The sequence below is a fragment of the Porites lutea genome, chromosome 1 (genome assembly GCF_958299795.1).
Source record: "Porites lutea chromosome 1, jaPorLute2.1, whole genome shotgun sequence".
In the NCBI taxonomy this organism is placed as follows: domain Eukaryota; kingdom Metazoa; phylum Cnidaria; class Anthozoa; order Scleractinia; family Poritidae; genus Porites; species Porites lutea.
Genome location: NC_133201.1, coordinates 11,314,994 through 11,327,785, shown reverse-complemented (window position 1 = coordinate 11,327,785; position 12,792 = coordinate 11,314,994). Strand labels below are relative to the sequence as shown.

The 12,792-nt window shown below is 39.3% G+C and overlaps 2 protein-coding genes across 3 annotated transcripts; one reads left to right on the top strand and one right to left on the bottom strand.

The window, feature by feature from the left end:
• Positions 1 to 763: 763 nt before the first annotated feature.
• Positions 764 to 2,666, top strand: LOC140935225 (melatonin receptor type 1B-B-like). Its single transcript, XM_073384768.1, has one exon. It carries the CDS (start codon positions 1,008 to 1,010, stop codon positions 1,920 to 1,922), a length of 915 nt encoding a protein of 304 aa, XP_073240869.1. The 5' UTR covers positions 764 to 1,007; the 3' UTR covers positions 1,923 to 2,666.
• Positions 2,667 to 3,096: 430 nt separating this feature from the next.
• Positions 3,097 to 11,108, bottom strand: LOC140935208 (bifunctional arginine demethylase and lysyl-hydroxylase JMJD6-like). Of its 2 annotated transcripts, XM_073384750.1 has the most exons (8): positions 11,046 to 11,108; positions 9,866 to 10,210; positions 8,202 to 8,381; positions 7,684 to 7,919; positions 5,939 to 6,152; positions 5,511 to 5,593; positions 4,413 to 4,543; positions 3,097 to 3,555 (listed from the first exon to the last, which is right to left on the bottom strand). In XM_073384750.1, the coding sequence occupies exons 1-8, from the start codon at positions 11,092 to 11,094 to the stop codon at positions 3,315 to 3,317; spliced, it is 1,479 nt and encodes a 492-aa protein (XP_073240851.1). In that variant the 5' UTR covers positions 11,095 to 11,108; the 3' UTR covers positions 3,097 to 3,314. The 2 variants fall into 2 exon arrangements, with proteins under 2 accessions (XP_073240851.1, XP_073240859.1); XM_073384758.1 differs by lacking the exon at positions 8,202 to 8,381.
• Positions 11,109 to 12,792: the final 1,684 nt, after the last annotated feature.

Sequence of the window (12,792 nt, the reverse complement as noted above, 5' to 3'; positions counted from 1 at the left end):
ATTGTAGAAACCCACAAATTGTTAAAACTCGTACGGACCTAAGGAAGACTAATATAAACCCTATACAGAAGTTGTCTGCTCAAAACTCCTCAAGCATTTGACTACTCTCATGTTTTTGCACCTCAAGTAAAAATAATATGCCGCGAATGGTTCTTAGTTTGCTATTTTATTTATTAATTTTTTTGGGAGTCTTCCCTGTCATGGTTATACATAAAAGAAAAAGCTATCACGCCGTGTTTTCCCACGTTCTTGTTTATGTTTCAAAAATTTTGGAAAATCAAACTGAGATCGGTTTTGTGCTATTAGCTTGTTTCGCCACGTCTTCAAGACTAAACCTAAGACAGTGGAAATCTTTTGGTGTAACCAAAGACAACAAAAGATGATACTGTGCATGTGTATAAAATTCGACATCTGCCCCTCCTTTAATAGTTCTTATGACATCCGCTGATAAGGAAATTGTAATTTGCGACTCTTTTGACGGGTACGTGCTTGACAATAGCAAAGCCTATGTAAATCTCGCAAGAAAGCTTATCAAGAAAATCAGTTGACAGATTTGAACAGCCAATACTTTTGCGTGTAGACAACGAGCGCCAGCAGAACTATTAAGGAAACACTTGGTTTTCTCCTTCTGCTAGGGACTTTCCACACGTAAATTGTTTAAAAGTCAACGACCGAAGCCTTGAAGGAGATTGACAAATGGTGTATGGCTGAAAAAATAATCTCTCTAACTTAGAAAGGAACATGACCCCCATTTGAACAGCAATACGTTTTTTTTAGGAAAAGCTTCATGCAATTAATTTTACGAAAACAATAATTGTTCAGATGTATTGTAAAGTTGATTCCTCTATTGAATTGGTATTGACTTGTAGCTGTACCATTGGGCCTTGAAATCCTGCCTTTGCGTCTCGAGAAGAAAGAGGCGCTGGAATGGGTGAAATGTAGAAACGCTATCTGTCGGATGCAAAGGAAAAATTTGAGGAAGTTGACTCACATATTTGTTAATTGCAATGGAGGAATATTCCAGAGGAAAAGTGTTAAAGTCCGTCGAAGGAAGTATCCTGGTTTTAATGAACGCTATAGCAATTTGCGGCAACATTTTCGTTTGCTGGGCAATTTACAGAAAGCGAAAAACCTTCAGTGTGCTTTATTTATACATCTTAGCGTTGGCAATATCAGACTTAACAGTCGCCATTACTTGTTTTCCTTTCTGCATTGAAGCCTTTCTAGCAGATAGATGGCTACATGGCCACGCAATGTGCCAATTTATCGGATTTACAATCTACTATTGGGCGGGAGTCTCTGTTCCTACACTCGCTCTGACAGCGGTTAATCGCTATTTTCGGGTTGTAAAAACACACATTTACCAAAATTTTTTTACGATAAAGTCCAGCGTGAAAATGATATTAACTGTATGGGCGCTAACCCTGTTTGATGGACTGATATCAACTTTTGTTGGCCCAGTTATATACAAGTACAACCCAAGATATTTTTTCTGTATTGGAACATTTGTAAGCAAAGCGCATGAAAGAGCCATCGGTTTATCTCTGCACCTAATTCACGTTTTCATTCCGCTTCTCACAATCCTTTTTTGCTACTCCAATGTATTCTTTGCGATACGTCGACATAAAACGAACGTGACGCCCTCGCTCCACGCGGGTAATGGTCAGCAGCTTGCAGTTAACGCGTGGGAAATGCGTGTAACGCGATTGCTGTTTCTTGTGGTCGTTGGGTTTCTTCTTTGCTGGATTCCCGTCATTATTATTGGGTTACTAGCGCATTCGTCTTCCCTCAAACTACCTGACTCTGCTTACGAATTGTACACTTTCTTTGCCTTTGCTTCGGCGGTCATCAATCCCATCATATATGGAGTGGCTAACCGTGGATTTCGGAGGGAATTTATTGGTATTTTTCGATGCTGTTAACTTTAATAGAGTAGGACTTAATTGTCCTTGGTCACCTGGAAAACACAATTGAACTGGAAGAATCCATCCATCAGTTAGGCAAGATTTCTCTTATTCATAACACAGTCCCTGGAAAGCGAAGTGGTTTTATTAAATGTAGCTAGTGCCTTTGTACGTACCGTATTTATTCGATTAACCGCCCTGGGCGCTTATTAAATTTTTGGACCTTGAGAGTGGGCGCTTACTAAATTTGCAGCATTTTCAGCAAGTGAAGTATTTTTATTTTGCAACAAAATAATAGATGCTAATAACGAAACGCGAAGAAGTAACAAAGCAAGGTTTCTGTAAAATACTCTGAAGAAAACTCCGTCCTCAGCAAAGTCTCTTATTAGAATTTATTCACTCAAGTGTGTGGGGTGGGGGTGAGCGCTTATTTGAGTTTGGTTGGGAGGAGGAAGTGGTGGGCGCTTATTCGAGGCCTTTTTTTGCCTTTAGGTTGGGCGCTTATTCAAATAAATACGGTACTAACCCTTATATCAGTCAGCGTACTAGTAAAAGACACCACAGAAAGCCTCATTTTACATTTTTTTTTCACCAAAATAGTCAGTGCGGTTATTTATACTGAAAGAGGTTAAGCCCTCTCCCGATAGCAAAATGATAAAACTTGTTACATTTGAAGAGACTTGTTACATTTGTGCGCATTAGATCATATATTTGAATTGTATTTTGCGCCTAATAAATGATAAATTATTATTATTATTATAACTTTCCCGCCAATACGACATTCTCCCTAAAACGCGTTGTAGGATGACGATGGCTATCACGTTTTCCGGCCAAAATGACGCTGGCTCACACGCGTGCGCCACTTTATAGAATTGAGAAAATCTCGTACTCGTAGTCGCCCTTTAAAGTCGCCCTCGTCCTCGAATCTAAAGCTCTCTATTGACGTTACCATAGAAACCGAGGTTTGACTGGCATGGTAAGCGTCCTTTTTTAGATGAATCAAGAGACATACTCTTCATAACAAATTAAAACCTTCCGGTTTATTTTGTATGGTTAGTTTCATTATCAAGCTTCAGTATAACAGAGCTTTTTTGGAGATAATTTGTGAAAAGCCTTGATGATCTGCGCATGGCCAAATGACAGATGTACGTCGCGGTCATGTCTCAACAGTAAAAGAAGGTAGAAGGTAACACACGGGGCACGATTTCATTTTTGTAGGGAAAGTTCACCGATCCGGATAAGGAGGCACACTGAAAACAAGAAAAAGAAGCAAAGCCAGCGAGTTTTGTTCACTAAGGAGTCACATATATGGCTATTTCTGAGGAAAACAACTTAATAATTAATATACATGTAATGTGGTTAAATAGTTAAAACATTCTTTCATTTGTAGAAGTTATAAATATTCATAATTCAAATAAGATTTTGGCTTTTTCCTGCAAAAAAGTCCTTCAATACTTGAATTCGTTTCGCCTTTTCATCTTCCTCTGTTAATCCATGGCCTTTCACGGGAGCCTCAAACTCAAGATCCTCTGCCTCAAAGTATTCTGGGTAGTCTTCAGAATAAAGTTCCCTGAGTTGTTCAAATGTTCGACCGATGAAGCCGTCATCACTGTCAGCTTGCTCTCTGAGTTCCGTAAGGCAATTCCGGAAGCTGTTAAAAACAGAAGAGCAAAAATGGAGATTCGCCCCAGAAAAAATCAAACCTTGCGCAGTTTCAGGTTTTGTTCAAAAGTTGTTCTTACAGCTTCGGCTTACGGTCGAAAATGTATCGGTCTGCGGACGATTCAGAGAAATTTCGTCGATCTTCCTTTTGTTAACGGTCGATTTCCTTTCTTATGACTGTCAACCTTTCATTAAAAGCGTTTCTAATAGAAAGACTCCCAGAATCAGACTCAAGGATCTCCTATACTAATCTTTGGATCTCTCTTAAAAACAGAACTCGCCATGATTCCGAAAAAAATGCTTACATGCGTCCTCATAAACTGTCTTTCCAGAGACATCTAACTAACCTTATTAACCCTTAACGTAATTTTTACTCGGGCTTAAACCTCGTTTACATCTATCGTAATTAAAGGCTTGGTTATCAATGGTGGCATCGACAGAATAAATTAAATGGCAACGACCGTTTATGAAAGGGAAAACAGGTCTAGTCTAGGGCAATAAAATCAGCTGGGTCTGGAGAAGCTGAGTTTACTTATATATACATTCCTTTATTCGAGTTTCCGTTTTCTTCTGTTTTTTTTTTTTTTTTTTTTTTTAGTTGACAACCCTGAATGAATTTTTGAACGAAAATAACATAATTTGGAATTTTTTTCAAAGTTTTCTTCGACTCTGGTAGAATTGTGTGACCAAACTAGCAAATACCGGAAAACTGCCACCCGCCTCTCCCAAGAAGTTGGGTTGGACGGAGGGGTTGGAAGGGGGGGGGGGGAGGGGGGTTAGGTGGGAAGAAATATTACACTGTTCAAGTCTTTCTGTAATGCTGTTTAAATCAAGGACGATGCTTACCTGTATTTATTACAAAAGTTTTGCGTCACACTAACAGTGTCGTCAAGGTTCAGGACAGCATGCCACCAGCCACTGGGGATAAACACAATATCCCCTGGTTTCTGAACACACTCGATAGGCAGGTTACTCTTCTAAACCAAGAAACGCACATGTACAATAGAGAAATTGGTAAATGCATTGCTTATAAAATAATAAAGTGGATAACCTAACGCTAAGTTAAATTGTCTGTGTCACGGCTGTCTAGTTCATTTTCTTACTTTGTAATGCGAATTGCGACAATTCCTCGTCCATGGAACTTGAACTAATTAATGTAAATGACAAAGCGACAGCTTCTTGTCAATGAAATATGTCTCCCCAGCATTATGAAATGAACTTTGAAATACTGTTAGACTAACAAGTCTTTAAAAACCACTATTGCAGTTCGTTTTAATCTCCCTTCAAGTTTAACATCCGTGCCTTCTCTTGAATTTCCTATGTTATTTGTTCTGCATCTTCTTTTCGTGTTTTGAGCAGTTATTTAAACGTTTCATTCAATTCATACGAAGCATTTCCCATTGTTTGAATTTTGATGACAGAGCTCCTTAAAGTGTTACATACAGCTGTAAGAATTCACTTACGAATAAAGATTTTAAGCGTAAAAGGTTTAACACAACGTTTCGATGTCACCATGACATCATTATCAAGTGACAGAGATAAAACTAAAATTGACCTAATATATACGGTACAAAAAGAATTCAGTATAGTAAGTAAAAATAGAAAGATAAAACAGAATTTTATTTTAAAAAAAAAAAGTAAAACTTTTACATTTTTTTTGAAATTTGCACACATTAAAAATCGGTTGCCATGGTAACATCAATGGTGACTTTCAAGTTAAACGACTTTTAAATGTTCCGAGATAAATTTTGGTAAAATTCGCTAGGTTTAGAGGTCATAGCTTGCACGGTTTTGAAGTTATCTGACTTTAACGCTTGGGGAGTGGAGGAAGGGGGTCTGTTGACTTGGTTTAACTTTTTTAATAAAGCGACGTGAGATTGGTGTAAACGTAACAGCAATGAATTCGAAGGGAAAAAAGAAATCTTCTCTAGGTGAAGATCATACCAAGTATGGCCGAGTATAGATCCACCAATAGAATGCATCTTCCATGTCGTAATCTCTCTTCTTATAGTTGTTGTTCTTCACACCTAAACAAAAACCATGACAACAATGATGAATTTCGACTTCATTGGACACTATAAATATTGAAAGTGAAAGTTAGGTAGCAGACTAAACGAGAAACATTCTCTCGTTATTTTGCGTTTTTTTTAAGCCCTTTTGAAGGGCTGCTAGCTCTCCTGGCTCAGTATATAGTTGATCATACAGTATAACATGTCTCCCTGAATTTAGATTTTTTTTTTGTGAGTTGCGATGTCATTGGCGGATGTCGAATTTAATTTAAAAAGGGTCTTAAATGGTTTGAGCTGGGATCAATAAACGAAAAGAGCACCTCAAGGCACGTTTTATATAAGAACCAATCATCACAAACTCACCAGGAATATGATATACAGAGGGTGGGTACATCCCCCATAATTTAGCCCCCTGTATGAGCGCCAACCATCCAGTTGTATTAGCAGGGTCCACGTGCCACCCGGAGCCACTACGCTTGGCAGCCATGATAATCCAGCGCCAATCCAGGCGTAGATCGTCATCCAAACCAGTCAAGAAGTCATCAGATTCAGAAAAGAAATCCGGTACAGTATAATCCTGTCAATAATGACAACGAATTGTAACTGTCAAAATGCCAAACTGCCTAACAAGCGACGGCAACCAGGACATTAAGCTGATTTAGCAACAGAACTGGAACGTCATTTGACGACGGGAAAGCGCGCGGAAAGGACTAAACTCGACTTCCGGTGCCCAATTTGCCACTCTGCCATTGGTCAACCCAGCTGTTTGATTTGCGGGTGCCGTCGTCAACTGACGTTCCCGTTCTGTTGCTAAATCGGCCTATTGTAAGACATGGCCTTTGTTCGGTGCTTTGGTAGAACATGTACGCAGATATTTTGCAAACTACAAGGAATCTATAAAATGTTAACCCGTATCTACTACTAAAACACCGAATAATGGGTTTATGAGTCCATTCCTATTAAGTTTCAAATCAGTACGTTAAGACTCTGTTCAGTAGGATAACAAAACATGTTGAGAGTTACACCCCCATGCCAACGGTTTTTAAACCTTTTTCGGCCGTCAATACTCTCTATGGCCCCGGTTATTTTTGGAATCTCGTCCACACGTAGCGTATTGAAATCGAATTTGCCCGTCCACACATAACCAGATTCACTCTCAGTTCGTCAGCTGATTTGTAAAGCGATGCGAACTTTTCTCGCCACTTTTTAAATAACTGTTTCGCTGACAAAATCGTCCAACAAAGCACTAGTTCGCTCATTTAACTTGCGTCCAACATGGAAAGAAGCGTCAGAGTGTACACGTCGAGCAAGCGTTTGGCATAATTGAAGTGTACAGTGATCATAGCTACAATAGCGTTAATTACACGCGCGTTATAAGACTTAAAACTGAAGTCCAAGAGGTAGAGAAGAGATAACTTATTGCTCGGCACCAACTTGAATATTCACGGCAAATAACTGGGGTGGATCTTGTTACTTCACTGGATAAAAAAAATATCTGGATCTAGCGTTCACACGATTCCGGATTCTTAGCGCATTCAAAAAATTCCATTCTGGAGAGCGGAGTTGTATGCGGCGGGATTCACCGGATACGTGTGGACGGAAGCCACAGAAAAGAAAACGTTGCGGATTCAAAAGCCATCTGCTGATTCATTTTCGGTTCCTCCGTTTTTATTTTTGGGCATGTGTAACTTCTTAAAGAGCTGGCTTAAAAGGCACCCGTGATTTTTTTTTCTCTCTCTTTTTTTAAATCCACGTTTCTTTAAGTTCGATTCTGCTTGAGGAGCTATTACGGCAGTGTTTGAATTACCTGGATTTTTTTTCACCCGGTCACACTAATACTACCGCGTTTTCGACAACCTCCGTTTTAAAATCCTTCACTTTTATATTTCGTGCTCTGCTATCCATATACGGTTAATGACGTCATAGTGAAACAATAAGAATTCACTCAGTCTATAGAAACGTTAGTTATTTCTGTCAAATACGTGACATGGCCGTGTTGGCTAATTAACCGCGCTTTCCTTGCTGATCAGTTTTGGCAAGGACAATAAACATGACTTCTTTGAATTCACAGCTGTTACAACAATCATGTTCATCACTACACCACTCACCATCCTCAGCTCAGGATACAAATCAAACACGTCCGACATAAAAATGACCCACGGCGCAGTCTCATTGGCTGCCCTTTCTTTCAAGTATGTCACGTAGTTTGTTAAAGGCACTGGTGTCGACCTCTGACCGACAAAAACGCCGTCTGCTATTCGAGGGTCGTGTTGAAATTGTTCAAATGGCCACTTTTTCATTGCTTTCCAGTCATCCATCATGCCTGTTATAATACATGCTTGACCTGCGTAACATACGGTATTATGATTATTTAAGTGACATAGACGTGAGTTCGAAAATCCAATAGGCAGATGTAGAAAAAGCCGGCATTTCTTGGTTTTCCACGAAACGTCTAAGAAACGTCTGAGGAATGTGTGCAGAAATTCCGTACTGATGACGCGTCACTTCCCAGATCTGGGTAGTGCTTCCGATTGGTTGAAGCAAATCTTCAGCCAATCGAAAGCACTACCCAGATCCCTAGGTAGTGACGCGTCATCAGTACGGATTTTTTGCCCCTGTTTCTCACCCGGTTTCATGCACTTCTCGGTAAATTCCTGTTTAGTTGGCTTGTGAATTTTCGGTATCGTACAGTGTGTACTATGTATTGGCCAGGTGTCCTCTGGGTCTAGGTTTCTCAGAAAATCCTCAAAACTGCTAACTCTTGCTTGAAATCTTTTCTCGTGCGGCTGAAGATTTTCTTTGTCACCTTTGTAAATGTTAAAATGGTTGTTAATTCTTAAGACACTCTACATGCGCGCGCATTCTTTTTCGATTGACGTCTGGACTTCCATGAAACATTTCAACCGCTTTTTAAGAGTCTTCGCGTACCCTAAAGATACTTGCTACTTAAAAGAGCGATATCCAGGATCCATGCCAGTACCTTGAATCCGGAATCAATTGCGTGCAATCCAGAATCCAAGGATGACACGGATTCCCTTACATGTGACTATTTGATGTAGTTTTATTATTCATTCATTAAATAATTTCCCCGATTCCTGGTTGGCTAAAACCACACGCATAATTCACCACAACGGCTACTGATGACCACATTTGGAAGAATTTTACGATTAATCATCCGATGACGTCAAAAGTGCAGCTTCCTTGCAGGTTAATGCACCGTCAACCAAGACGACCTGGGAACGAGGTTGAGTTGTTTTGGTTGAAAAATAAAAATTGCGGACATTTCACTCGTTTCAAGAGTAAGAACTAGGCGAAATAATAGCTAAAAACATGGCAAGAACAGCAAGAAGACAACTCGAAGGGCGACATCTGCTATTTGGAGAATATTTGAGGAGCTGAACAAACCTAAACGTGCACTATCGGAGATCAACTTAACATCGATGGAGGTAAGCATGTTTCAGCTATGTTTTTAAACTAGGAATTATTTTTGAATGAATAACAAAACAGTTATTGAATTCGGCTTTCGTATCATATGAAGAATTATGGAGATCTAGAAGGGTGTTATCCTCCGCGGCCTACTGCCACGACGGATAACATCCTCCTCATCGATCTCCATAATTCTTTATAAAATACTCAGCGTCATTCATTAATTGTTAAATAATTAATGCCCAAGCACTAAAACATTTGAACTAAGACAGCGCTTACTTTGATCCTGTCACCACCTCTCGCAAGAGAACAGTTTTTATCCTAAGTATAACAACTAAGTTAACCGGGTCGCATACCAAAAACCTTTTCCAAACCTCCCCCTCTAGAAGATATTTTTTTCAGGAAGGACAGGTGACAGGACTGTTGAACCACCCCCCCCCCCTCCCCCTATAGTGGCTCTTACCGGGAGACTCAAGGGGGTACCTTTTTTCAGGTGCCTATTATATGAAAGGGTAGGGATTTCACGAGTTCAAGGAAAAAAAGATAGGGAAATCTGTCTGTTCGGTTGGTAAAAAGGCCCAAAAGTACCTAACAAATGTCTTGTGTCTGTGAAAAGGCCGAGAAGTCGTTCTGGTTTCCTGATTTTTTTTTTTCGTATTTTAAAGACAGCAGTAGAAAGGGATGCAAAAATCTAAACTAGGCATGTGAAAGAGATGCCTTTGGTCAATAGAAGGTACACGAAGAGGGTCATTTTTCTGTCAATGAAATTGGTATATAAAAGTTAAGAGCTAGGTTGGACCTCGGGTGCGTGACCTCCCCGTATAAAACTTTGTTAAGTAATTAATCTCCGGGTGTTCAGCTTACCTGTTTTCTGACCTCCTTCGATGTAAAACAGTTCCGTATCCTTGCATAACTCCCTTTTGTCCTTGAGCAGTGCGCAGACTCTTATCTTATGTTCCCCACCCCCTAAATTCTCCGGTACGATAACATGCTTCTCATAAATCATTCTTTCCCTCCGCTTTTCCGGAAACAATATATCGGCAGGGTAAGAGTGGACGATGTCTCCCTTGCTGTTCAATACCCTCAAAAGCCATTTGTCAGCCTCTTCATCGCTGTACACAAATGAGACTCGCCGAGATTTGCCGTTTGCCACCCATACACTGGTTTGCTTGGGCTCAAGGATTTCAAGCTCGTTGAAAGCCATACTAGCTAAAACAAGAAAATTCATTTTTCGCAAAGTGAGAAGAAACGTTTCCATTTTAACAGTCAGTGACGAGCTGGCATGTAGAAGGCAACGGTAAATTCTGTTTAAAGTAGTTCATCTAAAATAATTATGTCATTGAAAAGTGGAAATGACGCTTGTTTAACATGCATATAATTACACGGGTAGGCCGGTCGGTTCACGGTTTGGACAAATGGTAAGCAAACTTCAGGACTGTAAATTTCGTCTCGGAATCGCGTTCAGAATTTGTACAAAGATGGTTTTTGAAGAAATGGATTAATTTCCGTTTGGAACATTCAGTCCGGATAAATATGACTACCTTTTCAGTTTTTCCGTACGTTGTTCCCAGAAATTTTCTGCTGGAACGACCCAAGAAGTCGCTTTCCGTTTACTTTCCGACCGGATTTTCCGGAAACGTTTTGTATTACTTGAAATGGTAAACGACCAATATTAGCCACGAATTAAGTTCGCTCAGTTAGCTTCCTGTAGCAACACTGTGGAGACTTTTCACTTTCATTTGCTCCCTATAATAAGCTCACTTTGTATTCGGGAATTAAAAATCTTTGGAACAGATTTCGAGAACAAAAAGAATTATTCATGGTTATCATAGTCCGGAGTCCGGAGAGCTTTAATCCTGGAAAGAAATCTCATCAATCGTTTTTCTGTTGGCTAGTCGACTGACACTAGTTTGGGCTAGAAGGAATTGATATGCAAAACGACAAGAACGAATGCTCCATTTGTTGTGATTACCTATTTACATCAATAATTAAAGAAAAACTACATGAGTCAAACTTTTACCTCTTTGAGCCTTCGTATACGTACCTTGGAAACAGAACAGTATCATACGCATGATTTTCAAGGCTTGAGTCATGGTCTCCTGTGCAATACCCTAGTTTATAAGAAGAAAAGCAAAAGCATTTATGCAATAAAGTTTACTGTTTCTTGTTCAATTCAAAACATTTTCTCAACATTCACACAAAACCAGCTACACGTTAATTATCAAGTTTTGTTACATCATGAGGAAAAAGATAGTCACTTACTCTAAGAGAATAAAAAGCCTTTCAAGTGGTGTAAAGTGAATTCTTTCAATTCTATATCGGTGTTTTTTCCAACTCCATTGCTACAGTTTTTCAGCTTAAAGAGACTTAAACTGATAGTCTGCAACTTACGCATGCGCCATGGATTCAGATCACCTGTTATTTGGGCATTTTAACGTAGAGCAAATACAGGCGGTTAAGCTGTGTTTACCATACAGAAAATTATCGTTTCGCTGTGTATAGAGCCCAGTTTTGGATCACAAACTGTCTAAGATATAAAAACAAGCACAGTACTTTAGTTAACAGGATTTCTTCCAATAGAAGATTTTAATATTAATTTATCAGGACAGTGTAGTATATTAAAAGTTAGAAAAAAATGTTATTTGAACACCAGTGACTATTTTTTTGGTCTCCAGTTACTGCTGAACGATTTTTGAGAATCCATCTAACGGTCAACATTCGTGGAAAAATTCTCTGATTAATCGACCTAAAATTAACTCACGGTCTATGGAAACTCCTTTGATTCGTTGCAGGGGCTCAAAGGAGTTGGACCCATTGAGTCTTCATTGGTAAGAGGCCAGTCTGTGTGAATTGCAGCCAATATAAATAATTAACTTCAATAATCACTCATTCCGCCACCCCCCAAAGCCTCGTATAAAGCACTGAGTTGAAATGATATAGCCCAGTTCTCAAGTACATGAACTAGTAAAGTCAGGGGCACCCAACGACCGTCTCTTTTAGACTCTCCAGAGTACGTACTTCAAGGTCTTTAGAAATGCATTTCAAGCGGCGCTATAAAATTTGTATCTGTTCGGTCATCCTTGGAGAACTTATTATAAGTCTTTTCGAAATTATAAGGGCTTCAGTATTATTTTCTCGAAAATTTTAGATGTAGGTTATCGTTTTACGAAAGTAAGATTTTTTCTGATTCTTTTCTCCATCACATTTTTGAATTCGAAAATTTTAGGTTTCCTTTTTTTGTACGAAAAACTTCAGTAATGAAACGTGAAACATTAAACTTCAGAAAACCGTAGAGAATTTATCAGATAAGCTTCGAAAAGTGAACACGAATGGAACGCAGTCTTCCAGAAATTTTAAGCCGTTCTCAAGCTATAAAAAATTCAAGGCCATATACAGTCAAACCTCTTTAATACGGACACCAAAGGGACAGAACCAATCGTCCGCTTTACAGAGGTGTCCGTATTATAGAGGTAGGAAATGTATGATTTTCGGCATTTCTGGGACTAAACGAACTGTCCGTAATAGAGACTGAGGTGACCGTATTATAGAGGTGTCCGTAAGGAGAGCAGGGGCACCCAACGAGAATATAGTTCAAAACCACTTCAACATAGCATTGTTAAAAGTATTTTAGTATTTAAACGGTAGATACAGGCACATTTTTATCGGGCGTCGATAAAACCAGGAACATGGAACATTCCGGAACATGCCGGAACATTCCGGAACATCCCGGAACATCCCGGAACATGAAAAACTAAAAATAATTTTCATGAAAAAAATAATAATAATAATAA